Source organism: Seriola aureovittata, chromosome 4 (genome assembly GCF_021018895.1).
Source record: "Seriola aureovittata isolate HTS-2021-v1 ecotype China chromosome 4, ASM2101889v1, whole genome shotgun sequence".
In the NCBI taxonomy this organism is placed as follows: domain Eukaryota; kingdom Metazoa; phylum Chordata; class Actinopteri; order Carangiformes; family Carangidae; genus Seriola; species Seriola aureovittata.
In genome coordinates, this window is record NC_079367.1 from 18,433,317 (window position 1) to 18,456,965 (window position 23,649).

The 23,649-nt window shown below is 39.3% G+C and overlaps 2 protein-coding genes across 4 annotated transcripts; one reads left to right on the plus strand and one right to left on the minus strand.

The window, feature by feature from the left end:
* The first annotated feature begins 3,885 nt into the window (after window positions 1-3,885).
* si:dkeyp-97b10.3 (NACHT, LRR and PYD domains-containing protein 1b allele 3) lies at window positions 3,886-19,073 on the plus strand. Of its 3 annotated transcripts, none has more exons than XM_056374831.1 (17): window positions 3,886-4,285; window positions 7,097-7,128; window positions 10,337-10,369; window positions 10,594-10,656; window positions 10,887-10,919; window positions 11,036-11,071; window positions 11,409-11,450; window positions 11,552-11,601; window positions 11,761-11,813; window positions 11,886-12,112; window positions 12,441-12,694; window positions 15,744-15,869; window positions 16,056-16,191; window positions 16,430-16,477; window positions 16,578-16,649; window positions 16,818-17,108; window positions 17,795-19,073. In XM_056374831.1, the coding sequence occupies exons 1-17, from the start codon at window positions 4,236-4,238 to the stop codon at window positions 17,821-17,823; spliced, it is 1,575 nt and encodes a 524-aa protein (XP_056230806.1). In that variant the 5' UTR covers window positions 3,886-4,235; the 3' UTR covers window positions 17,824-19,073. The 3 variants fall into 3 exon arrangements, with proteins under 3 accessions (XP_056230806.1, XP_056230807.1, XP_056230808.1); XM_056374832.1 differs by having other exon boundaries at window positions 10,890-10,919; XM_056374833.1 differs by lacking the exon at window positions 17,795-19,073 and having other exon boundaries at window positions 16,056-16,238; window positions 16,818-16,960.
* A 103-nt stretch (window positions 19,074-19,176) lies between these two features.
* On the minus strand, window positions 19,177-21,385 carry il12a (interleukin 12a). Its single transcript, XM_056374719.1, has 7 exons — window positions 21,119-21,385; window positions 20,829-20,974; window positions 20,626-20,715; window positions 20,445-20,486; window positions 20,110-20,250; window positions 19,932-19,973; window positions 19,177-19,727 (listed from the first exon to the last, which is right to left on the minus strand). Exons 1-7 carry the CDS (start codon window positions 21,222-21,224, stop codon window positions 19,587-19,589), a joined length of 708 nt encoding a protein of 235 aa, XP_056230694.1. The 5' UTR covers window positions 21,225-21,385; the 3' UTR covers window positions 19,177-19,586.
* Window positions 21,386-23,649: the final 2,264 nt, after the last annotated feature.

Below are 23,649 nucleotides of genomic sequence, written 5' to 3' on the forward strand. Positions count from 1 at the left end.
CTCAGAAAACACACAGTTTACACACAATACCAAACTGAAATCTGAAATCTGTGGCAAAGAACCCATTCCACAATCTCTAAACATACGTAATTTAACCACTGTATTGTATGACTTTACCTCTTTGACTTTGGTAGGTCCGTCATTACCAACTTATCCTGTGCAAACAGATATTGCTCAAACCCTTAAAGCTTTACTTTAGACTGAAGATTCCAAAAATATCAAATATTGCATATATATAAATGAGGTACATTTTCTCACTCAATACAGTGGTGCAGCAAGATAAGCAAGACAATAAGTGAATATTAGGAACATTGAGGTTTAAATGGTCAAACTTTGCATTGCAGGCAGCACTCTAGGGATGGATAATGTCAAGTTGCTCAACCGGCCTACCACTGTGGTCCAGACTGTGATTATTAAAAACTTTATTAATGTTTTCTCATTTAGATCACAATGCACTGAAAACAGTGAACAGTGTGAGTGAGATGAAAAAAAAAAAACCCCAAGGAACCAAAGGAGTCATAAAACATCTTAACCCATGATGTGAATGCTGAAAAACAACAAAATGAACAAAGATAAAGAACAAACAAATACAGGCCTCAGATATTGAGAATGAAATCAAAGGGAACGGGGGTGTGCGGTAATGAGTGAAGTCACAATGTTTGAATCCACAGGAGTTGTCAGCTATTAAATCAAATCACACTTAGCAAAACTTTTTTCCCTTGTTGATCCAAAACCCTCTATCTGAGAAGATCAACGCCACTCTGCTTTTGTGTTTTTGTGCTTTCATGAAGTAAGGTCATCATATTGACTGTACAGGAAAGATTTTTTTTTTTCAGAGCTCAGGCCTATGCATTACACATTATACTGTTGCATAGGATTGAATGAGGTTGCCACCGAAATCCCTCATAGCTGGACGATCTCCAGAGCCTCTCTCCCATTTTCTCTATGCAAAGGTGTTGCTCTTTGTCCTTTGTCCTTTTGTCCTTGTCCTCTCTCCAGCGTCTTTATGCAGGGCTGCAGCAGGCATGGCTCTTTTGTTAGGATGGATCTTTCCAGTGATAACTCAGCCCGGATGGTAAAATGGCCCATTGAAATTGAAAGGATATGGCGTTCCTCATCTCCAGAGTAAGAGGACACCTTTTGTGCATCTGTATGTGTGTATGTGTGTGTATGTGTGAGAGAGAGAGAGAATACATGTATGTTATAATGGGAATGTTTGAGCAGAGAGGTATGGGTTTTCTTCCTCCCTATGTGGTGGTGGTGTGTGTGTGTGTGTGTGTGTGTGTGTGTGTGTGTGTGTGTGTGTGTGTGTGTGTGTGGGATATTTTAAGTGTGTGTGTATGTGGTGGATAATGAGTCTGCACAATGAGGGCTCATATTAACCCTCTAGGGTGTGTGACATCATCGTTTCCAAACAGGTTTGTCGATTTGTGAAGGACTTTTAACGGAGCCACAGCAGAGGCAAAGTCAGTTTCCTTTTGATAAAGACCTTTAAAAATATCTCAATGAATCTTTCTTATGATTATAACACAGGGGAGATATGTATCATTTCCAGGGTGGTTTTTAAGTATTTTGAATTGAGTCCAAGTCAAGCCTGAAGATGCTGATGGGAGACCTGGAAGTCAAAATGCAAGTCTTTCCTTTTAATGGTTAGGATGCTATTTGCAGCAGTACAACAGCCAAAATCACAACAATTGATTTTTTAAAAAAGTTGGATACAGTGAATCAAAGCATTTCTACGTCAGTGAAACAGCAGCTCGACATTTTCAGTGATGCTAACAACATCACTGCTCTGTAGGTAACAATGTTTGTCCGTCACTTGTTGGATAGTTGGTCAATCCACTTTTTTGTCCAAACTGAAATATCTCAACAACTTGATGGATTCAGATGAAATTTTCCCCAGCTAATGAATCCTGGTGACTTTGGTGATCCTCTGACTTTTCCTTTAGTGCCACCACTAAGCTGAAGTTTTTTCTTATTTAGTGAAATATGTCATATACAGTATATATATATATATATATATATATATACATATACATATATATACTGTATATCTACTAGATGGACTGCCATAAAGTTGGTACAAACATTCATGGTCCTCAGAGGATGGACTTTGATGAACTCTTGACTGCTCCTCTAGTGCTGTCATGACGTTGATGTAAAGTGTCTTAACAACTGTTAGATTAATTACCATAACGTTTTGTTGAGAACTGGCATAACTTTTCTTCTAGTTCCATCATTAGGTCAAAATTTTAATTTGCCCAATATGGAAAACTAAGATGTGTTAGCATTTAGCTTAAAGCACCGCTGTGCCGAAGCACCACAAAGCTGCTGTAGCTGAAACTCTTAGTCTTGTTAAACATTTATTGATCTGAGGTCAAGTCCACAGTCAAGTCTAGAGACAGGTGAATCTAAACAGTCTCAATTCCTCATTTTTACAACTCAAGCCCGAATTGAGTCCATGTTTAAAGATTCTCCAGCTCTGATAATTTCATATTTTAAGTGACTTGAGTGACTCTTTCCCTTCTCTTCTTCTCCTTTTTCATGTCCCCTTTTCTCTCATTTTCTCTCCTGCCTTCCACCTTCTCCTCTCTTCTCCTCTTGTCCTTCCTTGTCTTCTTCTCCCTTTCCTCTCCTCTGCTGCTCTCGCTTTATCTCCTCTCATTTCCTGAAGTATTGGGGATATCATCTCGCCACAGAGTCTTATGTTGTGCTGTGTCTTCTTGCACAGAGGAGCTGATCTCTCCCTTTAGACTTTGAGACTTGGATAATGTCCCTGTTAGTCTGCGGCATCTCTCTCTCTCTCTCTCTCTCTCTCTCTCTCTCTCTCTGAAAGTTGGACAGGTGGATGGAGAGTGGAGAAAGGGAGCAGATCAATGAGTGGAAGATCAATAGGAAAGCCCTTGATCCTTCACTCATTCCTCCCACTGGACATCTCAGACACTCACAGAGAGCTCTCCCTCCCTTCCTCGTCTCCCTTTCTCAGTGAGCTTATGCTACAGACAGATACTGGTTTGCTTTGATTCCTTAAACATTTCATTTTAACTATGCGATTGACACTCTGATCAGTCCTCATGTCAAACACATGAATCTAGTCTGAACGTGTCTCCAGTGAAAGGATGTTTTGCAGAGGCATGGTTTTGCTGTTGAGTTGTTTTTGTTGTCTGATGTGACATCTGGTGGTACCTTTCTATAATGCAGCCTGCTAATCTGATGTACATGTTTTCCCGCTCAAAGTGGCCTACTTGCACTGTGGAGTGCTGCCAGCTCCTTTTCTGTGTGGGAGAAAAATGTGCAGCTAACAAAAATCTCTCAGGTTAATGCGGATATCTTATTTTGAAAGCTGAGTAAACAAAAATACCCTTTTTGCTTGCTATTCATCAACTCCCTTTTCCTCTATACTTTATTTAAATTGTTAGTTTTATGACAAACCTTTGACTGCATGTAACCTAGTAATACAAAATGGAGAACATATCACATACTTTAGCCTATGTAAACCTGTATGTATAAAATATAAAATGTTAATTGTTTAAACTTTTTCTCCTATTATTTCTCCAAACAAGCACCATGCTTTGTATAATATATAACAGCAAACATCTCCTTATCACTGACTTCCTACTGTAGTATTCTTGATATCCCTGTTTTTAAAAAAAGACACTGAAAAGTCCCAGTGTAAATCTTCGACATGACTGAATACAGAATACAGCCCATGTTAAGGCGGGATGCTACACCCCGCCCACGTGCTCATTGGTGTGCTTTCATGTGCTGCGCAGTTGCGGCGCAGCGCCGCTGATCCTGAAAAATACGCCTTGTGCAAAGGAACGCGCAGCATTGAACGCCGTAATGTTAAGATCTGCGATCTGATTTGCTGCTTGCACACAAGCACAATATTTGTGAGAGGAAACAATACATCCACATCTCCGCTGCAAAAAAGGCCTCGCTGGCTGTTTTTCTTTTTGACTTTTGGAAGCAATGAACGGTTCTTATGTCAAATCCAAATGTTTTGTTGTGCTGACGAAGGGATGCTGCGTCCAAGGGGACAATTGATGTGAAGGAGTTGTTGTTTAGCCACGAGGGCTCCAATGACCATTACTGCGCCAATTACTGTTTAGCGCTCTAAAGCGACACCGACAGTCAATGATAGGACCATATCACCTTCCAGGTGCTTTCACGCGCAGCCGCCGCACGCTGTGCCAAAACAGAGTATAACGGGGTCTGATTACACAGGAGGGAGGATGGTGGCAGAGATGGCGAGCTGTGGCGCGGCTTGTCAGCTGGAGGACGGGTAAGACTTTTTGTTATGTCACTATGATGCAGAGAAAAGTGATGACCTCTGGATTTATGTCAGTGTTTGTGTTTTTGCGCGCACACTGGACAACACGATGCCTACAGTAGGCATGAGGCGCTAAAACCCCTTTGCGACAACACAGGAAGTGGTGTCCTCTGTTGCAGTCGGTTAAGGGCTCGCGTGTTTGTGCATTTTAAGAAAAATGAACAAATCGATGATTGCTTCCTGGTTCTAACATGACGTAGATTGCAGCTAGATAGCATTTAAACAAAAGGAGTTATGATCGCTTTGTTTGTGCCTCTCCGCGCTGCACGCTTCTGTGTTGTTACAGTGTGATGACTCACCGACAATGTATCATCATGTAGGAGACACGGTTGTAAGTGAGCAGCGGGCTAGATCACATCAAAATGTAGGTTGATAAACAAAAATCCATATAAAGACGCATTAACAGTCACCATATGTGTTAACCTCATCATACACTGGGCTACATGCATGTATAACTTTCATGTATGCCTTCAGTTTTTCATTCATAATATCAATGCTATGAAAACACTTTGCCAACATGCAGTCCTATTTAAAATATCTTTAAAATCAGAGGAAAATCTCCATATGTTTCATACTAATCTTCTCAATAGATACACAATATGTATTCTCTGTTGTATTGTGACCACAGACAGGTGAGGTGACAGTGATATCTCATTGTATTGTGTTGTTGCCTGGGTAACATTAGCAATGAAAGCTGGAAAAGTCCCTGATTGTACAATACAACCCAGGCATTTGCAAACATTGTTCTACAACCTATGAAAATGTTCAGTGAAGTCAGAAGTTAATGGTCTTGTGGGACACGTAAGTAGTTAGATAACTTTATTTGAGAAGCAGTGGCACTAGCAGGACATCATTTGCTTATTAGGTCACGATTTGAATAAAGGTATATTGTGACCCAGTGTGATCATCGTTTTGAAATCAGTCAGATATAATATTAATAAGTAGAGGTATCAAAGGTCAACAGTTTTTTTTTTTTTTTTTTTGCCTGTGTAGTAGATGCAGACTAACTGACAGTTGTTTATCTAACCACAGATGTCCCCTCTCTGCATGGTGTTTATGGGAGGTTGTAGAAAGCATGTAAATGTTGTGGCCTTTATCTTTGAACCAGAGACAATGTGAGACCCTCACAGAAGATTCTGCTACTGTGTTTTCACAGGCGGAAAATAGAAACAAGTTAGAGCAGAGAAAGTTGTGAGAACTCATGCAGGGAGTTTATTCATTGTCTGAAAACATTAGAGTAATGAAAAAGCAAATTTTGTTTAAAGGATAAGATGACTACCATGGCAACTAATGGGCCATGTGTTGTAGTGTGACTGAGGCAGAGCTGTGAACGAATTGACCTTGAGTAGAAGAAAACACTATTTCCTGAACAGATGTTTGAAAACAAAGGAAACCACAGTGCCTTATCATGATTAACAGACGCCAAATAAAAGACTGCTCTTTGGACAGGTTTAATAATCCTAATTTCCTGATGCATCGTTTTGCTTTTGATCAGCCAGTTCTGCATAATAACAATTGAGGGAGAGAAACAGGAAAAGACAGAAGGTGAGATGAGAATTAATTTTTCATGCCTGCTGGTGGTGAACTGGTTCTTCTTGTGAGCCGTGAACGAATTGACCGTGAGGAGAAGAAAACACTGTTTCCTGAACAGATGTTTGAAAACAAAAGAAACCACAGTGCCTTATCATGATTAACAGGCACCAAATAAAAGACTGCTCTTTGGACAGGTTTCATAATCCTAATTACCTGATGCATCATTTTGCTTTTGATCAGTCAGTTCTGCATAATAACAATTGAGGGAGAGAAACAGGAAAAGACACAAGGTGAGATGTGACCTAATTTTTCACTCCTGCTGGTGGTGAACTGGTTCTTCTTGTGGGGTTGGCTCTACGTTGTGGGTTTCCCTGACGGATGTCAGGCGTGTTGTATCTCGTCCAAGCTCAGACTGCGTCAACAGGTTGCTCCAGTCCTCGGCTCAGACACATCTAAACTATTGCACTTGGACTTGGCTCATTGTTTGATAAACTACATTCCTGGATGAGTCAAGCAGATATCAAAAGATTCAGAGAGCTGAATAGTCAGGAAGAACTGCTATTGATTTCTGCTGTGCAGGGCTGGGCGACGTCATTAAAATTAATATCACAATAAAAAAATGAAATTCTTTGACACTGATGTCACATGGCAGATATTTGCAAAATGATATGAAAAAATGATCACATTGATGTTTGATACAATTCAGTGTGTTCCTCTGTCGTGCTTTACATTTGACAAACCTTTTCATGTGTAAAACAAAACTTCTAATTACTCACAACTGAATCGTTGTCCAGCCTTATCGCCATGCCTGACGCTGACTTATGGAAGCAGCACAAGTGTTTACACGACTGGGACCAGTTTTGTGAAAATGGCAAAAGTACCTAGCCAGTATCTTTCCATGGCTGGTTTTCCTGCATCATCAACACTGCTCAGAAAGTGGATCAGAGTGTGAGTTTTGATGGGAAGGTGAATCTATCATTTGACAGGATGGACTGGTGTCATAAGTTTGAGAAAGTGAGATGCAGACAGCTTGTTCACATTTCCTGTTTTTCTCATTCATTCAAAAGCAGAAGTTGTCTACTACAAGAGCCTACAGCTGCACGATTTTAAGAGCCATCACTTTCAACTGCTAAATTCTTCCATAAATTTCATCACACATTGCAGACATCCCCCACATGACTCCGCATTGTGATTTATAGTTGTCTGAATGTTATCTCCTCTGTGCTACAGAGACGGAGATATCCCTGCGCTGGAAAACAAAGGTAAACATGAACCAATTTTCATTCCTCCCCTCCTACCCACGGCTTCTCCTTTCAGTTTCTCACAGAGCACATGTGTGGCTACATGTGTTTGTGTTGTTTTCTTATACAGTAGCGTTGCTATGTCCCTCCCCCACCACTTTCTTAATATTTTAAAAGTGTGTATTTCCATCTATTATTTGTATCTACTTCTGCTCAGTCTCCCACTCCCCTCTCCTCTCCTCTGGCCTCCCTGATTTCCATATCGTTTGCCTTAAAGGGCTGCAAGATTTATGCACAGTCACACGATTACCTGTGTCTCCAGTTTTGCATTTGCTATTTTTAACACTGCTCACCAGTGCACAAAATTCTGTTGTTGTTTTTTTTTTCAGTCAAATATTTACTTTTTTCCCTGTGAGTTACCAGATAGTTTGAGAATTCAGGGCTCAGAAAATTATTCACATAAAGTACCAAAAAAGAAAGAGATATAGATGGACATAGGAGAGGACATTAGAAGTGCCGTGATGTGACTTTCTCTCCTGATACTGATTAAATAAATCTTTATATAAAATAAGTTTGTAAGAGAAAAAAAAACAAAAAACAAAAAAAAAAAAAAGGAACTCGCACCATTTCCCGTTTTCAGCTGGTGCAAAATGCTGCTGCACATCTTTTAACTAGCACAAACAAGTATGAGCACATTTCACCTGTTTTAGCTTCACTCCACTGGCTGCCTGTCCATTTTAGGATACATTTTAAAATTCTTTTATTTGCTTTTAAAGCCTTGAATGGCCTTGCCCCACCTTACCTCTCTGAGCTGCTGCACCCCTACACTCCCAGCCGCTCTCTCAGGTCAGCTGACCAGCTGCTCCTGATAGTACCTAAAGCTAGGCTTAAGCTCAGAGGTGAACGAGCGTTTGCCGTTGCAGCTCCAAAACTGTGGAATGGATTGCCGCTGCACATTAGACAGGCCTCCTCACTGTCACATTTTAAATCTCTTCTTAAAACCCACCTCTTCTCTCTGGCTTTTGACACCATGTAGCGTGTTGCATCTTGTGTGAGCAGTGCACTTTATTTATTTTATTCTATTTATTTTATTTGTTTTAATCTTATTTTATCTTTTATTTTATTTGTTTTTATCTTATTTTATCTTATTTTATCTTTTATTTTAATTGTTTTTAATCTTATTTCTATTTCATTTTATCTTATTTTATTACTTTTATCCTATTGTGTCCTTCATCATTTTATTGTGTTGTGCTATTTATTGTGTTTTTTATCTTGCTGTGCAGCACTTTGGAAACCTTGTGTTTGTTAAAATCGTGCTCTATAAATAAAGTGGATTGGATTGGATTGGATAAAAATAAAAATACAACAACTGGTACTGCCAATTAAGATTACAAATCTAAAGAGATCTAGAGATCAATTATTTTTATTAAATTTAAAACTTGTATACACCACTGTGTAACTCATTGGGCTAATTTTTATTTGCTTATTATTTGCTTATGCAACCACACTGTTCAAATCTGCATATATTTATTTAAAATTCTAGTGAGATACCAATGTTTCAGGCTGAATTTTGGGGAAATATGTAATAAAATATTCACAAGACAAATTACATTTTTCCATTTGATGGAAAATTGCAGCCGTGAAACCATGAAGTCAGACCACTCTGGTAGCCAAATGGTTACATTGCATGCCACATGACTGCATCGACCACGTGGACTTTTGTTACATGTCACAACCTTTCACTGCTGACTGTCAAATAAAGGCCAAAAAAATACATCAAGTGTTAGGTTTCAATATTGAGAGCTGAAACAAGCCAATACAAAATACATATAATACAATCAGATGATTTTAACAGCTGCTTAAGTGGAAAAAATGGGTTTAAGGAATGACGCCACGAGATTAACAACCACTGCTGTACTCAACCTTTTTTTATGCCGTTGGCTTTGCTATTATTTTAGACCAGCAGATGGCAGCCAATACCCATGGAAGCATTCAGACCTTTGAATCTGTAAACAAGTGTGTGTGGACATGTGGATGTGGATGCGTGTATCTGTGCGGGTGTTTGCTCTCCGCCTTGTTTGTCAGTCTGATGAAGGGAAGCGGCCATGCCAGAGTGAAGAGAGATGCCTGCTGGCCCAGCTGTGAGGCGGCGGCAGCGTTAGCCGAGGAGGAGATTGGTCATAGGAGGCATATGAGGGCAAGGAGAGAGAAATGGGGGATAGTGAGTGGAGAGAGAGGTGAAGCAGACAGATTGAGCAAAGTGGAAGAGAGAGATTGATGAGGGAGGTGCTGCGAAGGGAGCAGCGATGGCAGCATCTGCTTGTTAGTCTAAGATAAAACTCTGTGGGCCAGGGAGGATGGGCTCCATCCATTAGCCGGACCAGGCACTTAGCCAGATGGCCCGGTCCACAGACGTTCACTGCTGGGAAGTGAGGAGCAGCAGCAGCTCCTCTGGACCCATCTGTATAAATGTGCGGGGATGTTAATGCATGGCACTTATCACAGGCTTCTTCACAGGGTGCCACAGTTCAGCTGCTAAGGAATGATGGGATATGTAAAAGCTGTCGGGGGGGGGGGGGGGGGCTTTTTTGATGACTAATATGAACGAATACTTTAAAAAAAAAAAAAAAAAAAAACACAGCACACAAACATAGATGTAAACTAAAAGCACTGGGGCTGCACCTGTTAAAGGAAGAACCCCAGTGACAAAAGGTAAAACTCTTTTTTACTTCTTTTTCAGACGATTTAATCTAGAAGTCCGTCTATTATTACTTTCCTTATGCAAGGAAAGTTTTAAACGTTGTTTGTGAAGTATGGAGACAGGTTTAGCAGCAGGCCATGTAGCTACACCTGAGGTTCTCCCTCCTAAAATAAGCGTGAGAAAGTAAAGAAGCAGTCTGAATATTTTCAGCATTTCCCTCTTTACAGATTATTGGGTGCTGTTTTTTTCTGTTTTTACTTCAGCAATAAGGTTCTACTCATGATAATGTAATAACCACAAAAATTATAATGATGTTATCAAACTTTTAAAAGTGGTGAAGTCCCCATAACGATGACAGTGATGCTATAATTAACATGACATAATGATGTCACATAGTGATATAGTGATTGTAGTCACTAGTGAGATGGAAAGACAAGGACTTTTTGTTTTCTTCACATTTTGAAATATTACATCATGTTTCACAGACCAGACAGCACTGACCTCAAAACAATTACTAATCTGTTACAGATAATCTGACAGAAAGTGACAGCAGTAGTCCAGGTAAGCACAAGTATCTCACGTGTTCTTTCCACATAACTCATCTGCAGACAAGCTCAATTTGCTGTGGCATTTGATTCCTTTGTTTATATCCAAATGTTTTTCTTCTTTGCATTTAACATTTAAACATTGTGGCATGAAATCCCTTTTACTTAGCATTCATTGGAAATTCAGTACAAAGTTTTCGGCTCTCTCACAAGTCCCTTGCGGATTGATTCATTCAACAGAGAACACTGGAACGTCCACTGAGGAGAGCTCGGACGAGGATGAAGAGGAAGATGAGAATTCTGGTGAGAGACAGGCAGTTCAATCAATATTACATGTCATACCTAGAAGGAATAGCTTCTAATTTTAGGAAATCTGCTCATTTACTTTCTTGCCCAGAGTTAAAGTGGTATTGATATTCTCTAACTCTCAGCAAGAAAGCAAACAAGCATATTTCCCAAAATGTTGAACTACTCCTTTGATTAATCTCTCTTCACCACCCTCCTTTTTTTTCTTGTATTTTGACTTTCACCAGAAGCCTGTGCTGAGAAGGATGGAGGAGAGGAAGGTAAAATATAAGATCCCATAATCGATCTTTGAAAATCTTTATAAGTCAAAGGTTTAATTAGATGAAGACTGGGCATTTTTAGAACAGTTTCACTCAGTTTGTCGTGTTCTTTGCAGACGGCGAAGCAGCCGATGAAGAGGAGTCTAAAGATGGTGAGACACCTCACAAAACAACACTGTGTCCCCAAAATATCAACACCTGCCTTGTCAGACTAAGCAACTGGTTTGCTTTTTAAAACATTTTGTTTGTTGTTAACATCCAGACCGCCATGTCAGCTTGCATAGTTGCTATGGTTATAGTGGTAACTACAGCCACAACCGCATGCTAATGGCAGCCATACTACATAATTATTCCTCAAAATGTCGGACTCTGCTGGCTTTTTTCACAGAATTTGATTCGATTCGAGTGTGCTCCACCCTCACTCACAATGCCTCACAACGTGCAAAGATTTTCATGTGCTAATATTGAACTAATATTTTCTCCTTTTAGAGTCAGTTGCTAGACCTGAAGCAGAGGTTTCAAATGGGAAAGGTAAGCGGATCATAACTGATGTTACAGCACAAGGACTGTACTAGAGATAGTGGCACCTGTCTTGTAAATAACATCAGATGTGTTTTCATACTTTGTGACAGATGAGAGTCAATTCAGACTATGCTGTGAAAAATGCAAAGCCATCCATCAGGTGAGCTCAGAAGCAAAAGGTGGTGATCTTCCTTCCGCATTTGCTATTCTCTACGTATAGTATTATTTAGATTGTTTTTTATGTTGTTACTATGGTGTTTTTAATATGGTGTTATAATTGTGCAAACAAATAAAAAACATGCGTTGGTGTGTTTGACAGAGCCATGGCAATGAGCTTGTTACCCCCAGGAGAATCTCCAAGGGACGATTACAGTAAGTGATATTGCATCTGTGTAGTGCATTTGTACTGATTCTGTACAGTGTCACTGACTCTGTGTGTTGTAGGGTGCAGCTGGAAGGAGAGGGAACATACGAATGCTCTGTCACCGGCCTGGTGTTTGAAGCATCGGAGCGGGTTCTCGTAAGGTACTCAGTCTTGTCCTGGTCCAAGTTCGGCGCATTCCTCCAGGACTCCTGGAAGTTTGCGGGACCCATCTTTAATGTGGACACCATCAACAAGGATGCCTCTGTCCTAAAGTCCATCCAGTTTCCTCACTCTGTCTGCCTCGCTGGTGAGAACATTAGAGCTTTAATTATGATCTTTTTCCTCCTGGAAAGTCTGATTCCAAAATATATATTTTTTCCACCTTTTAAAAATAACTTTTAAATATAACATACCCACTTACTTTACAAATTGATTTTGATATGAAGATAAATCTTGAATCCCGGGTTAATTAAGACATGACCCATCTAAGGGTATTTTTACGTAAAGTAGTTAATTTTAATGAGTATAATTGTCTTTTTTGAAACACTGATAAAGAATATTTCTTGTAAAAATATGAATCCATAGTTTAAAGCACTTCTAAGTAAGAGATTAAACCTTCTGTTATCTTCACACAGACCCAGAAAATGAGATGACATTCAGTGTCCTACACATAAAGGACAACCGTCCACGCATTGAGCCGACAGTGGACCACTCAGGTAGCCATGTTAAGTGGAATGTGACGTCCCTGTCACCCGTGGGTCCCATCATACAGACGAGCCAGTCTGTAGAGCGCCATGGGGTGGTCCTGGTCTACAAGCAGCTGGGGAGTGACAACAACAACTACAGTTTCCATATCTACCTGGCCACCAACAGCTCGTCCGACATCAAGGCAAGTGTTTGTGAATATGCTTGTAACATCTTATTGTTACAAACTTGCCTGTCAAGGTGTTTCATCATGTTTTGTTTTAGTGTTTCCTGTTTCTAGCTCCAGCTTGATCATCTGACTGTCAAGCAAGTGTGCTGGCTTGTGGGCTAATTCTATATAGGCAGGTCCTTTGTTCACTTCTCTCTTTCTCCACCCTGCTGCAGCAGCCAGCACCTTTGGGTGTTTTTGTTTATATGTTTTTCATTTATTTATTCATCTTTTTCAATAAACATTCATACAGTAAAAGTCTACCCTAGTGGTGTTCGAGCCAGGTATGACATAAGAATGGGGATCTAAAGGATCTAAACCTAGTCCCTTAGCTTGAGATTAGTGCCGTCATTTATGTGTTGCCATATGAGGTAGTTTTGGAAATCCCAGTTGAGTGAGCTATCGGCTGCTGGAGAGACCAGTATCAATTTATTATTTCTGTGTGGTAGCTCCAGGGGCCACCCCAGTTCTCTACCTAACTGACAAGGTAGAATTGTCAAATTCCCGTCTTAAGAGTAGCACAGGGCGGCACATGATGACCTCCCGTAGAAAGCTAAATCTGATTGGCTCTCTGCCTTGTCAGCTCCCTGCTGTTGACCCTGAGCAGGAGCCATGCTGCTCAGAGGATTCTGAATCCACAGGCTTTGAACCATTTGTCACTGGTGGTTTTGTAGCGATGTCAGAGTCTGACCTGCCATAACCATTAACATTTTGTGGGATACTGGTACATCTAAGTCGATACTCTTGCAAGGAGTTTTCTTTTCATTTCATTTATTTATTTAGGGACAATGCACATTAATCACCATTACTGTAAATGTGTTAGCCAGCTGGTTAGTTTTCAACTGCAATGCTTAGGTGAGATGTTTCAAGAACCATCAACACAATTAAATCATAATACAACAACGTCACAGAAAACAGCAACAACAACAAGACAATTATCAAAAGCTTAACACGGGCAACGCAAAACTGGAAGCAGCAAAATATTAAGACACTAGTGAAACAACAAACATTATTTCAGTACATATAGCGACGCAAGCAGCATGAAGCAACAACAGCCAACTTTTAACACGCTGACAGTTATAAGTTAGTAAAATGGTATTATATGCCAGACAAACATGTCATGCAGCACAGTTATAAAACACGATCAAGATCAATTCTATTATTGATTATCCAGATTCTGATGTAACTTTGCCAACATTATTCTCCACTGACTGATCTTGTCAGCCCTGCCAAGGAGTCGTAGTGAGACTCCACATGTGGGGCAGGTCTTTAAAATTTTTAAAAACTGTCTTATGCAGCTCACCAGCTCTTGCTGCTCCCCAATTTTGCTGCTCTGTTTAAACTTGAGGTTGATGCTGACAGAAGAGGAGCAGCAGCTGTTCTGATTCAAGAGGCCGCAGTAGGCATTGACTGCTATTTTTTTTTAAAAAAGTTCTCACAGGACCAGAAACACTACAGCACTATTGGGAACGAAGCCCTGACTTTGCTGTTGGCACGTCGCTGCTTCAAAACTGACCGTAGCCCTTTAGTGTTTCTCCATCGCATGTATCACAGCAACCAGAAGGTTAATGCGTTGGGCCGACATTGTCCAAAATCTGGAAATTCCTCATGAGAAAGACCAGGAAAATGTTGCCCTGTTTCTCCAGACCTTCAAACCCAAACAGTATCTGTAGTTACAGGATCCTGTTTCATTTCATATCTACAGCACCTTGTTAGTGGAACCTCCTTTCAAACAGGCACTTTGATCTGTAGATGTTCTGGCAATTTATATGTCAGCGTGGTGACTGAAAACAAAACCTCTTAACCACTTAAATCCAGTAATAATGTGGTATGTTCCTGTATGGTGATGAGAGGCTGCGGTTACAGGACTAAATATAATGCACAATCATGGTCTGAATGTACTCATTTAATCTTTATTTAATCTTAGACAAGGCTTCTGGAGGCAGTGATAGGTTTCACACTGACTCATAATTTCTTATGAATATGGAAATAGAAATATTAATTATCCACTTTTAAAATATTGTGAGTGAGCCAAGTTTTGTTTGTGAATTAACTTTTCACTTCAAATTACAGCATGTTGTGTTTATAGTGGTGGAATTTCTCCTTTGAGGTGAGAACAAAAACAAAACAAAAACCTTCCTTATATGCACAGCACAAAAAAAAAATATTCCATTTATGAGACCATTGCCTGAGTGTCCCTACATTTACCAATCACAACTTTGAATCATGACAACTGTTTACTGGATAAAACTCCAGCAAAATGCCTTACCTATAAAAAGACTAAAAACCAAATATAACTTTCAATTCTTGTTCATTTTTGTGCACTGGCTTTGATGCTATGTTAAAAGCAGGGACCAGGTTTCCAGGTTTGTGTAATACACTCATGCATGGATGTAATAGTAGAAATTTCAACATCTTAGGTGTGGGCATTGACTCACTAGTATTAATGACCTCATCAACCCCCTGAAATAGGTGTTATAGTAATTTTGTGCAGTGAGATGGTAAATTTATTTTTATGAACTTCATGGTCAAGTTCAGTGGTATCTTTCGTATTGATGCCTGTTGTGTGTGTATTACAGTAAATGCACTACGTAATCGTGACAGCAATGACAATAAGGTTCAGTTATTTCTTTTTTTTTTTTCTTTTAAACTTTATACTGATAAAGTTACTCAGGGAGTGTGCTTGTGGTTGTGTGAGCATGTATGTTTGGGAGGCTGCGGCTGGTGAATAATCGTACTGCATTTATTGTGACCCAAATAAATGACACTTCCTGAAAATTTTTGTTTTCCAGTCTGATGTGTTTTTTAATCATTAAGTGCATTATGCTGCTTTGTCCAGAAGTCTCTGACTGGAGCTGAACTCTGAGTGGTTTGTTCTTACAAGACGCCTTCAGTTTTTCCATTCACACTGTGGAAAATGTGTTTTGATTGAATGTTAATCACCATTCAGCCTGCTCATCTTTCCACAAGAAACTGACGTATTTCCTGTTTCATCTTGTCCCCCTGCTGTCCTTATGTAAATTAGGATATATGCAAACAAGTGCGGGCCTACAAGAATCGTTACATTCGGATTGACAAGCCTCCCACATGTAAACTGGATGAAGGGACGTATCGTCTCCTGAGCGAGCCAGAGGGAGACATCAAACCTCAGGTTTGAGTTGTAAATATGCATGTGTGTTTGCTCACAGTAAAATCATCTATATCACAGCTTACAACTTGGAAAAACAAAAATATACATTATGTTGTGACTGTTAGGTGTCACAGGGTTATCATATGTTTGGATTTTTTTTTATGCAGTGACCACACAGTTTAATTGTGTTTATGTGTCTCTGTACAGGATTTGAAATTCACCCTTGCAGTGACTAAGATGAAAGGCTACTTTGAAGCTTTCTTTGAACAGCCTCCTCCCTTTAAATTGTCTCTTATAGAGATTGACTCTGAGGAGACTGTATGGTCTGCCACCATCAGAGAAGGTACCAATTCATTTAGTCTAACGCTGAACACATTTGGTGAATTGCAGGTAAAGAAACATTTAGGTCAAAAATCAGTATTTGTCTGAAAAGCTTTTTTAAATACATGTCTGTGACAGCAACAGGAAACATGCATCTTTTTATCTGCAAATTAACCAAAAGTGGTTGCTGAGCTCCACATGTTTTTGTTAGTTTGTTTCCATTACAAAGTGGTGATGTTCATCTTTTGCTCTTCTCTTAGGTGACTGTGTGGATAACACGGAAAAGAAGCCAAGGAAAAGGACAAACAGTAAGCTTCTTTCTTGTTTTTAATCAGATTAGATTTTTCCATCACAGCGTGCTTTTCAGCTGCTACAGGTTGACCCACATCATGTCTGTCTCTCTCATAGGCAGACAGAGGAGCAGCAGCCCCTCAGAAGATGAAACGGCCTGTAAAAGACCTCGATGGCAGGATGAGTCAGGTAACTTCCTGCGTCATTTATTAACCACTGACTTGAGAAGAACTTCAGGCACAACTGTGTTTTGCCCTGGTCAAGTCAACAGAAACCAGACCACATTTCCAGATGCACCTGTCTGTTCTAAAATTATACTGAAATAAAGAACGTGTTTGTTGTGGTTTTTTTTTCCAGATGGAGTGAAGACAGTGATGACTCAGGTCCAGGACATGTCAGAGAAGCAGCTACTGCAGGTGGCCAAGCGACTCGGGAAGGAGTGGAAGCAGGTGGCCATCTATCTAGACTTGAACTCCAGGGACCTGGATGACATCCAGGCATCTGAGAAAGATGTGACCATGCAGAAGCTGAAGATGCTGGTGGAGTGGAAGAGCAGAAGGCGGCCGGGAGAGGCCACGGCGGGCCACCTGTGGAAAAGTGTGGAGGAGCTGGATGACTTGCCAAATGAGGTCCGACAGACACTGCAAGGTAATAAACTACAGACACACCTGATAGTGTATATCACAGTCCTGTGTGGACATTTCAGTCATCAAATTCACTCAACAGATTTGTTACAGGAAGAATGTTGAAACTCACCAGATGGTACAAAGTCATTTTTATCAAAATCATCAGCTATAAGCTGGGAGACAGCATCAGATGGCTGTAAGGGAACGAAAAGCATGATTTATTCCCACAGATAAAGGTTTCTTTAATTAAAGGGGTGCTCCAGAGATTCAGTACTGCACTTCCATGAAGCTGGAGGATGTGTGAAAAAGTTTTAAAAAATGGTCATAACTGAACCAGCAGAGCCTGAGATATCCTGACTTTTAGCTCTAAAAACACAGGATCCTATACTTCCCATAATGCAACTCTATAGTCCCACACCTTTCATTCAGTTTCAAGCCCAAGCTAACATTAAACATGCACTGGTGGCCAAAGGATATGTAAATGAGATTACTGTTTCAATCAATAGTATTGCCACAATATACAATTTATGTAACAAGAGAACATCTGTGATTGAAATGTTCAAATTCTGGGAGACAGCCATGCAGGACTGTGGTGTACGTGTTGTAGAGCCAGCTGGATCAACTGGTAACCTGTGACTGGCAATTGTATTTATTCTGAAAAAAGTATAAAGCAGATATATCAAAACAGTATTGTTTGTCTATTTTCAGATATGATAAACAATCAAGCAGCTAAATGAAAGGGATTTGACCTAAATGGATCGTTGGATATCTGTTCTTCCAGCATCAGGAAGAAAAAAGATCTCAGGAATACAACAAAACCAAGTTGACCTTTGGAACAAACATTATCTCTTCCTTCAGTTTGTGTTTCTCTTTTGAATATTTTCTGGACGTGAAACTAATTGATGAGTTTTTGTATTTCTGCATTTCATGAAAAGGACCAGTGTCCTATTTCTGGATGGGCATTTTGTTCAAATGTGGTCCTTTTATTCTGTAATGAATACAGAATAGACAAGCTGTACCTGAAGGTACCATTGTGTAGCCAGAATTTGATGCTTAGCATCATCAGGTTCTGAAATGACCAGCAGATGTAGAGGTGTAGAGGTCGTTGAGATATTGAGTAGCTAATTATGTAGCCAGTAACACATGTAAATGTAGGTGCTGCAGTGTTGAAACTGCAAGAATCAGGAAAAATCCAACCTGTGTATCTTGTTTCACTTTTAAATGGGATTTTTTATAAAATAATTAGGCATTACATCACATGCATGTGACTGTCCAACGCATTGCAGACTGAATTACTGAACCATTTTGTGTGTCATATGTTTTTATATTTATGCACACTACGTCCTGTACATATCTTTTTATTTTATTTTTTTATTAGCAGATTTTTCAAACCTGCAATTTATTTTTTTAAATGTGTTTTGTTTGTTTATGTCTGTTTGTTTGTTTTTCAGAAAATCTGAACCTGTAAAACATAATAGAGTTACAAGAGGTGTATTATTATGTTGAACTTGAATCATGAACCTGTTCCTGCCCTCATGAGACTGGAATGCACATTGTGGTTCCATGGTAAAAATTTTGTAGAAAACACTCATGTGGATTCTGGGCTGAATTTATGTTTTCTACCTGCATGATTTTAACTACAGCCATGCATCATTCCTATATTTTTAGTTACCTTTTCAAGACATAGCTGTAGACATTTCAGTTAAATATTCACAACATCCCTACAATGTATTTGTAATGGTAACATGTCATCATTATTTTGGAAACGCTGCAGAAACGGCATCTATAATGTTGAATCTTTTAGGGTCTTCCATGCCAATATGATGCAGTAATGTTTACATTCAGAGAACATTGCTTCCTTAAACAATTTACTTCAAGTAATCCTGTCAGTCTTTTTTGCACTTGTTTGTATCAGGTCTGAGTCCATGGAAAGACTTCTGGAATAAAGAAGCAAATGTTGACTGAATAAAAGAATAGGTCTCCTGGATGTTGTGTTTTTCTTCATTTTTTTTTAACAGTGTTACCTGAAATAAAGATTAATTAGTTCCACTTCCATTAAAAACCATTTCCACCTCAGTTCTTGCTAACCAAAAATACTTTATTATAAATAACAATAAATAACATCACATGCCACCAAATAAATAAATGTAATAAATATATCTTAAATAAATAAATACATTCCCCCAAATACTGGAATACATTCATACATGTAATTAGGCCAACATGGCCTCCACTGCTAACCTTGGCAATAGTTTGACTGCCATTCAACTCTTACTGAGTGAAGAGTCTGGAATGGAGCCAGCTAGCTTACGCCTGAGCAGTAATCATGCAGACAGTTGTACAGCATGTGCAGTGTAAAGAACTACTTGGACAGTAGTTGTGAGTACAAGTGATGGTAGTGAATGATCTAGATGGCTTGTTCAGTTGTGAAAATTTCAAGGAGCAGAGATAGGGTGGTATTAATTGGAGTGATGGTGATGATGATGATGATGCAGGATGTTTACTTCCTGTGGTCTCCAGAAGAGATGTAGCCCATAGCTCGGTTGATGGTGATGGCTCGGACATGGAAACCTCTCATCATCTTACACATCTGCTCTCTGTTAGAGTAGGTGTCACTTCCCCACATCTGTGCAGCAACCTCCTAAAAGATGACACAATAGTACGCATCATTAATACACCATAATCATCTGCCGGTTTCGCACACACTCACAAAAAACACCAAAGTTCCCTCTGTGAAATATCTTTACAAGGATTAGAAAGTTTTTATGTAAAAAATTTTCCTCTTAAAGACTGAAAGATGAGGAGGAAACAGGGAATAAACAAAAAAGAAGGAATAGAAAAATACCTCTGAAGAGTCGTTGTCCTTATTCGGCATCAGGGAGCAGTTCTGTATAAACCAAGGAAGATTTCGTCATGCAACTTTCAAATGTTATTTCCCAGGAGATTCTCTATTTCTGTCTTTAAATCTTGACTCTGTCACTCTGTTTTTTTTTGCCCTTCGCACATATGCATAATAAACACACCTTCAGACTCTTTATTATTGTCAGAGTTGGGCTCAGACGTGCTACTTCTTCATCAGAACTTCTGAGTGGTGACTTCAGGTAGGATTTAATAGCATCTTCATAGTAAGCCAAGTCCTTCATGATGTTCCTCAAACATTCACTCTGTCAAGACATCAAAGAAAGAAAATCCAATCATCTGACTGCTTCATTAAAAATAGGTGTATAGTGTAAAATGTAAACAAATATAAACCTTTAAGCAAAATATATATTGGGTTTCTAATTTATACTCTTGTGTAACATAGGCTACATCTAACAATCCTGAAAAGATTTAAAAAGAAATAGTAAGAACAGAATACCTCACTGAAGGATGAATTTCTTGGCATCATGCAATTTGAGTTCTGTGGGGGGAAAATATTTTAAACATGAGCACACACACACAGCTGTTTATCTTTATAATACAAAATTGGGTATTGAGTCCGTATTTTCTTCAGAATAATTTGATAATTCGTTATGTATATCACTGATAAATCAACAAACCTGAGTCAGAGAGGGAGCACAGGCCAGTAATGTATCAGCTTTACTCCTCACCACTACCTTTTCAGATGTGATGCCAAAGCACAAAACATCCTGTAATTCAAAGGGAACTTCATCATTAATAAAATACAGGTGTGTTTGACAGAGTAAAAGTAAAATCAAATGCGGAATTAGAAGATAAACATGCTGCAGTGATTTGTACTCACACCCTTGAGAAGCTCTGTGATGTTGAGCAGGAGGCTCTTGAAGAGCAGTGAGCACTGTTCGCACTGTTCTGTGCGCAGGGAGGGCAGCGGGTGTCCCGTAGCTGTGCGGCAGCTCAAGGTTAGCAGCAGCACACAGCTGGCGACGTCTGCATGGTAAAAAGAATAATAACCATCAACACACACACAATCCCTCTCATGTTCATTTTGCATGACAAAACACAATATAGCCGTGTACAATGTGTATATAAAGTAAAAGCAATGCAGTCTGTACCGCGGCCTGTCTGACTTACAAAAATTAAAGTTTGCCATCTTTCTTATCAGACAGTGATCTTTGGTCGAGCTGGGTGAAGCAGGACTGTTGCTTGCTGCCTGCTTATGTCCTGAATTTATATGCATTCTCGGGGGATTCCCTCCCTCTTCAGGAGCAAAAAGAAAACTTAAAACGTCATACGTAATTTCCTCGTTGTTCTTCCAGCAGCTATTGGTTGAACAAAGAAAAAGAAAAATTAGAAAAACGGGAAGTCAACATGTTTGTGTCATATTTTGAGCGAAAGCAACCACGGGGGAAAATAAGTAGTCATAATGTGATGTAACTTTGCTATAGACCTACATTTAGGAAAAGCAAGTTTTTGATAAACATAAAAGCGATTATGGATGAAACAGTAGACCGTGCATCTGGTCCTGTCAGCAGCAGCATCAGATGGGAAATAGCAGCCACTTATCTGCAGTCAGTCAGTGGAATCAATAAATAAATAGCCTAAATAAATAGTCCCTGGCATCGACCACGCGCAAATGATCTACAGTACCTCCTTTCAGTCCCGAATCACAGGACAACATCTCAATAATAGTGACTGCGCCAGCACCTTGTGCGATAGTCTCTTATTATTCTTAGAATTGGATTTATTGTGCATGTAAATCTATTAAATGTGAGCGCTTCTAAAGAAGTAATATATCATGATATCAGCAACAAAGTTAAACAGCAGAAACGTTGCTGCCATGTGCAACAGTTTGTGTTTGTGGTGTCATTACTAGACAATGTGATGAGCTAGAAGTGAGCCCACTTTGTCTAACTGGAATAACTGATGGTGAATTAATCATAATGAAATTAAACTGCAGTCAGGGCTGCAGCGGTAAATTAAAGGGCAGATAAACCCAGGCCCACCAAGGGGACCGGCCACCAGTCTATATGTAGGTCAGTCACTCACTTGTGGTATTTAATTCAAAGGATTCTTGTTATTTGATTCAGCACCTTTCAGGCAGTTAACAGCGTCCGTCCATTCTCTTTGGCCATCTGTCTCATCTGCGTGTGGGTCACGCACTTAGGTCCAGTCAGTGCGTGTGGTAACGTCAGTGTAGAGGAGGATGGATTTGTTTTTTTCCTCTGCCTAGCACGAGTGGGCGGTGGCTTTATGACTGTTCTGCTCTGTTCGCACGTAAGATCAGGCAGGAACGAAATCCCGAAAAAATTCCAAGTGAAAAGCGTGACAGTGGTGGAAAGTAACTCATCCCCCAGGCGCTGTACTTGAGCACGATATAAGGAGGGGTCTACTTTGATTATGAATTTTCATTTTCTGCTACTTTATACTTCTACAGAGCCGGCCCAAGCCTCTATGGGGCCCTAAGCAGAATTTGATTTGGCCAAGGGCTTAGGTTTGGTCTCAACATTGGTAGGGACGCAACAACCCCGCCAACCCTCCAAAACAAAGAGATTGATTGTTTAATGTATAATAACGTCAACCAAACGGTTAATTAACATACAAGATCTGAATTTACATTCAGGAATGCTCATACACAAATGTAATATATGTACATGTGTTGAATTTCCATATAAAAACATGTACATATGAAGTAAAATCATATGTGTATATACAATATAACCTGTATAGCCTATGTAAAAATTACATGTGAAACTGGAACAATATCATATATTGACATATATGTCTAGCTAATGGAAACGTGTATTTTAGTATGTCTGTTTATATTATAGGTTTATGTTATAGACATGTTAGGCCTACATAGATATATATCTATCCCAAAGCCTGTCAGTATATGTTCATTATATACGTAAATATAAAAGATAGACATATATGGTTAACCTTAATAAGAAATTATTAAGAAAATCATATACAAATATGTACAATTTTAGGCATTTTGTTTTAATACAGTTACATTTTAATGAGTATTTCATATATGTTATGAACTTATATCTTCATATAAAAGAACTAAGACTTGAACCCAAATGCACAACTCCAAGACAAAGTACTAATCAACAATATTTTAATAACAAAGTAGCAACGGAAAATCACTCTAACAGAGGAATATATATTCAAAGTACCCAAATAAAAATCGCTCTTTCGAGGAAAACCAACAAAAAATTCAGGACACAGGAAATGACAAAGTATCAAAATAATCTACAGCAAGACTGTGGCAAAACGTAACATTGAATTCAAAGCCTGGCATGGGACAACGTGGCTGGCGTGGTTCTCCGGCAACAAGACAAGACGAACTGGCACAGGACAAAGGGAAATGCAGACTATAGACACACATAAGGTAATGGGAAACAGGTGGAAACAATCAGACCAGTGGGAAACACACAAGGGAAGGAAGAAGTTACCTGAAACGAGAGGAGAGTTAGGTTTTCAAAATAAAACAAGAAGTCATGAGACATACAAAACTAAACATAACTTAAAGTCTCTTCATGGACATGACATATGGTAACATCACTCTTGATAAAGAGACAAATAAGTAAGGCATAAAAAAGTAATAGGATAGTAAGTCATAAAGTCATAGTATGGTAAGGCATTAAAAGTCATAGTATTGT

What these genes read in the sequence shown, in the direction of transcription:
- il12a (XM_056374719.1), bottom strand. Translation starts at nt 21,224, where the DNA reads ATGCATATAAATTCAGGACATAAGCAGGCAGCAAGCAACAGTCCTGCT. An exon ending in TCACAGAGCTTCTCAAGGGT is followed by an intron (nt 20,716 to 20,828) that starts GTGAGTACAAAT and finishes TTTGAATTACAG; the next exon opens with GATGTTTTGTGCTTTGGCAT. An exon ending in GTGCTCCCTCTCTGACTCAG is followed by an intron (nt 20,487 to 20,625) that starts GTTTGTTGATTT and finishes TTCCCCCCACAG; the next exon opens with AACTCAAATTGCATGATGCC.
- si:dkeyp-97b10.3 (XM_056374831.1), top strand. Translation starts at nt 4,236, where the DNA reads ATGGTGGCAGAGATGGCGAGCTGTGGCGCGGCTTGTCAGCTGGAGGAC. An exon ending in AGAGGTTTCAAATGGGAAAG is followed by an intron (nt 11,451 to 11,551) that starts GTAAGCGGATCA and finishes ACTTTGTGACAG; the next exon opens with ATGAGAGTCAATTCAGACTA. An exon ending in AGGGAGACATCAAACCTCAG is followed by an intron (nt 15,870 to 16,055) that starts GTTTGAGTTGTA and finishes GTCTCTGTACAG; the next exon opens with GATTTGAAATTCACCCTTGC.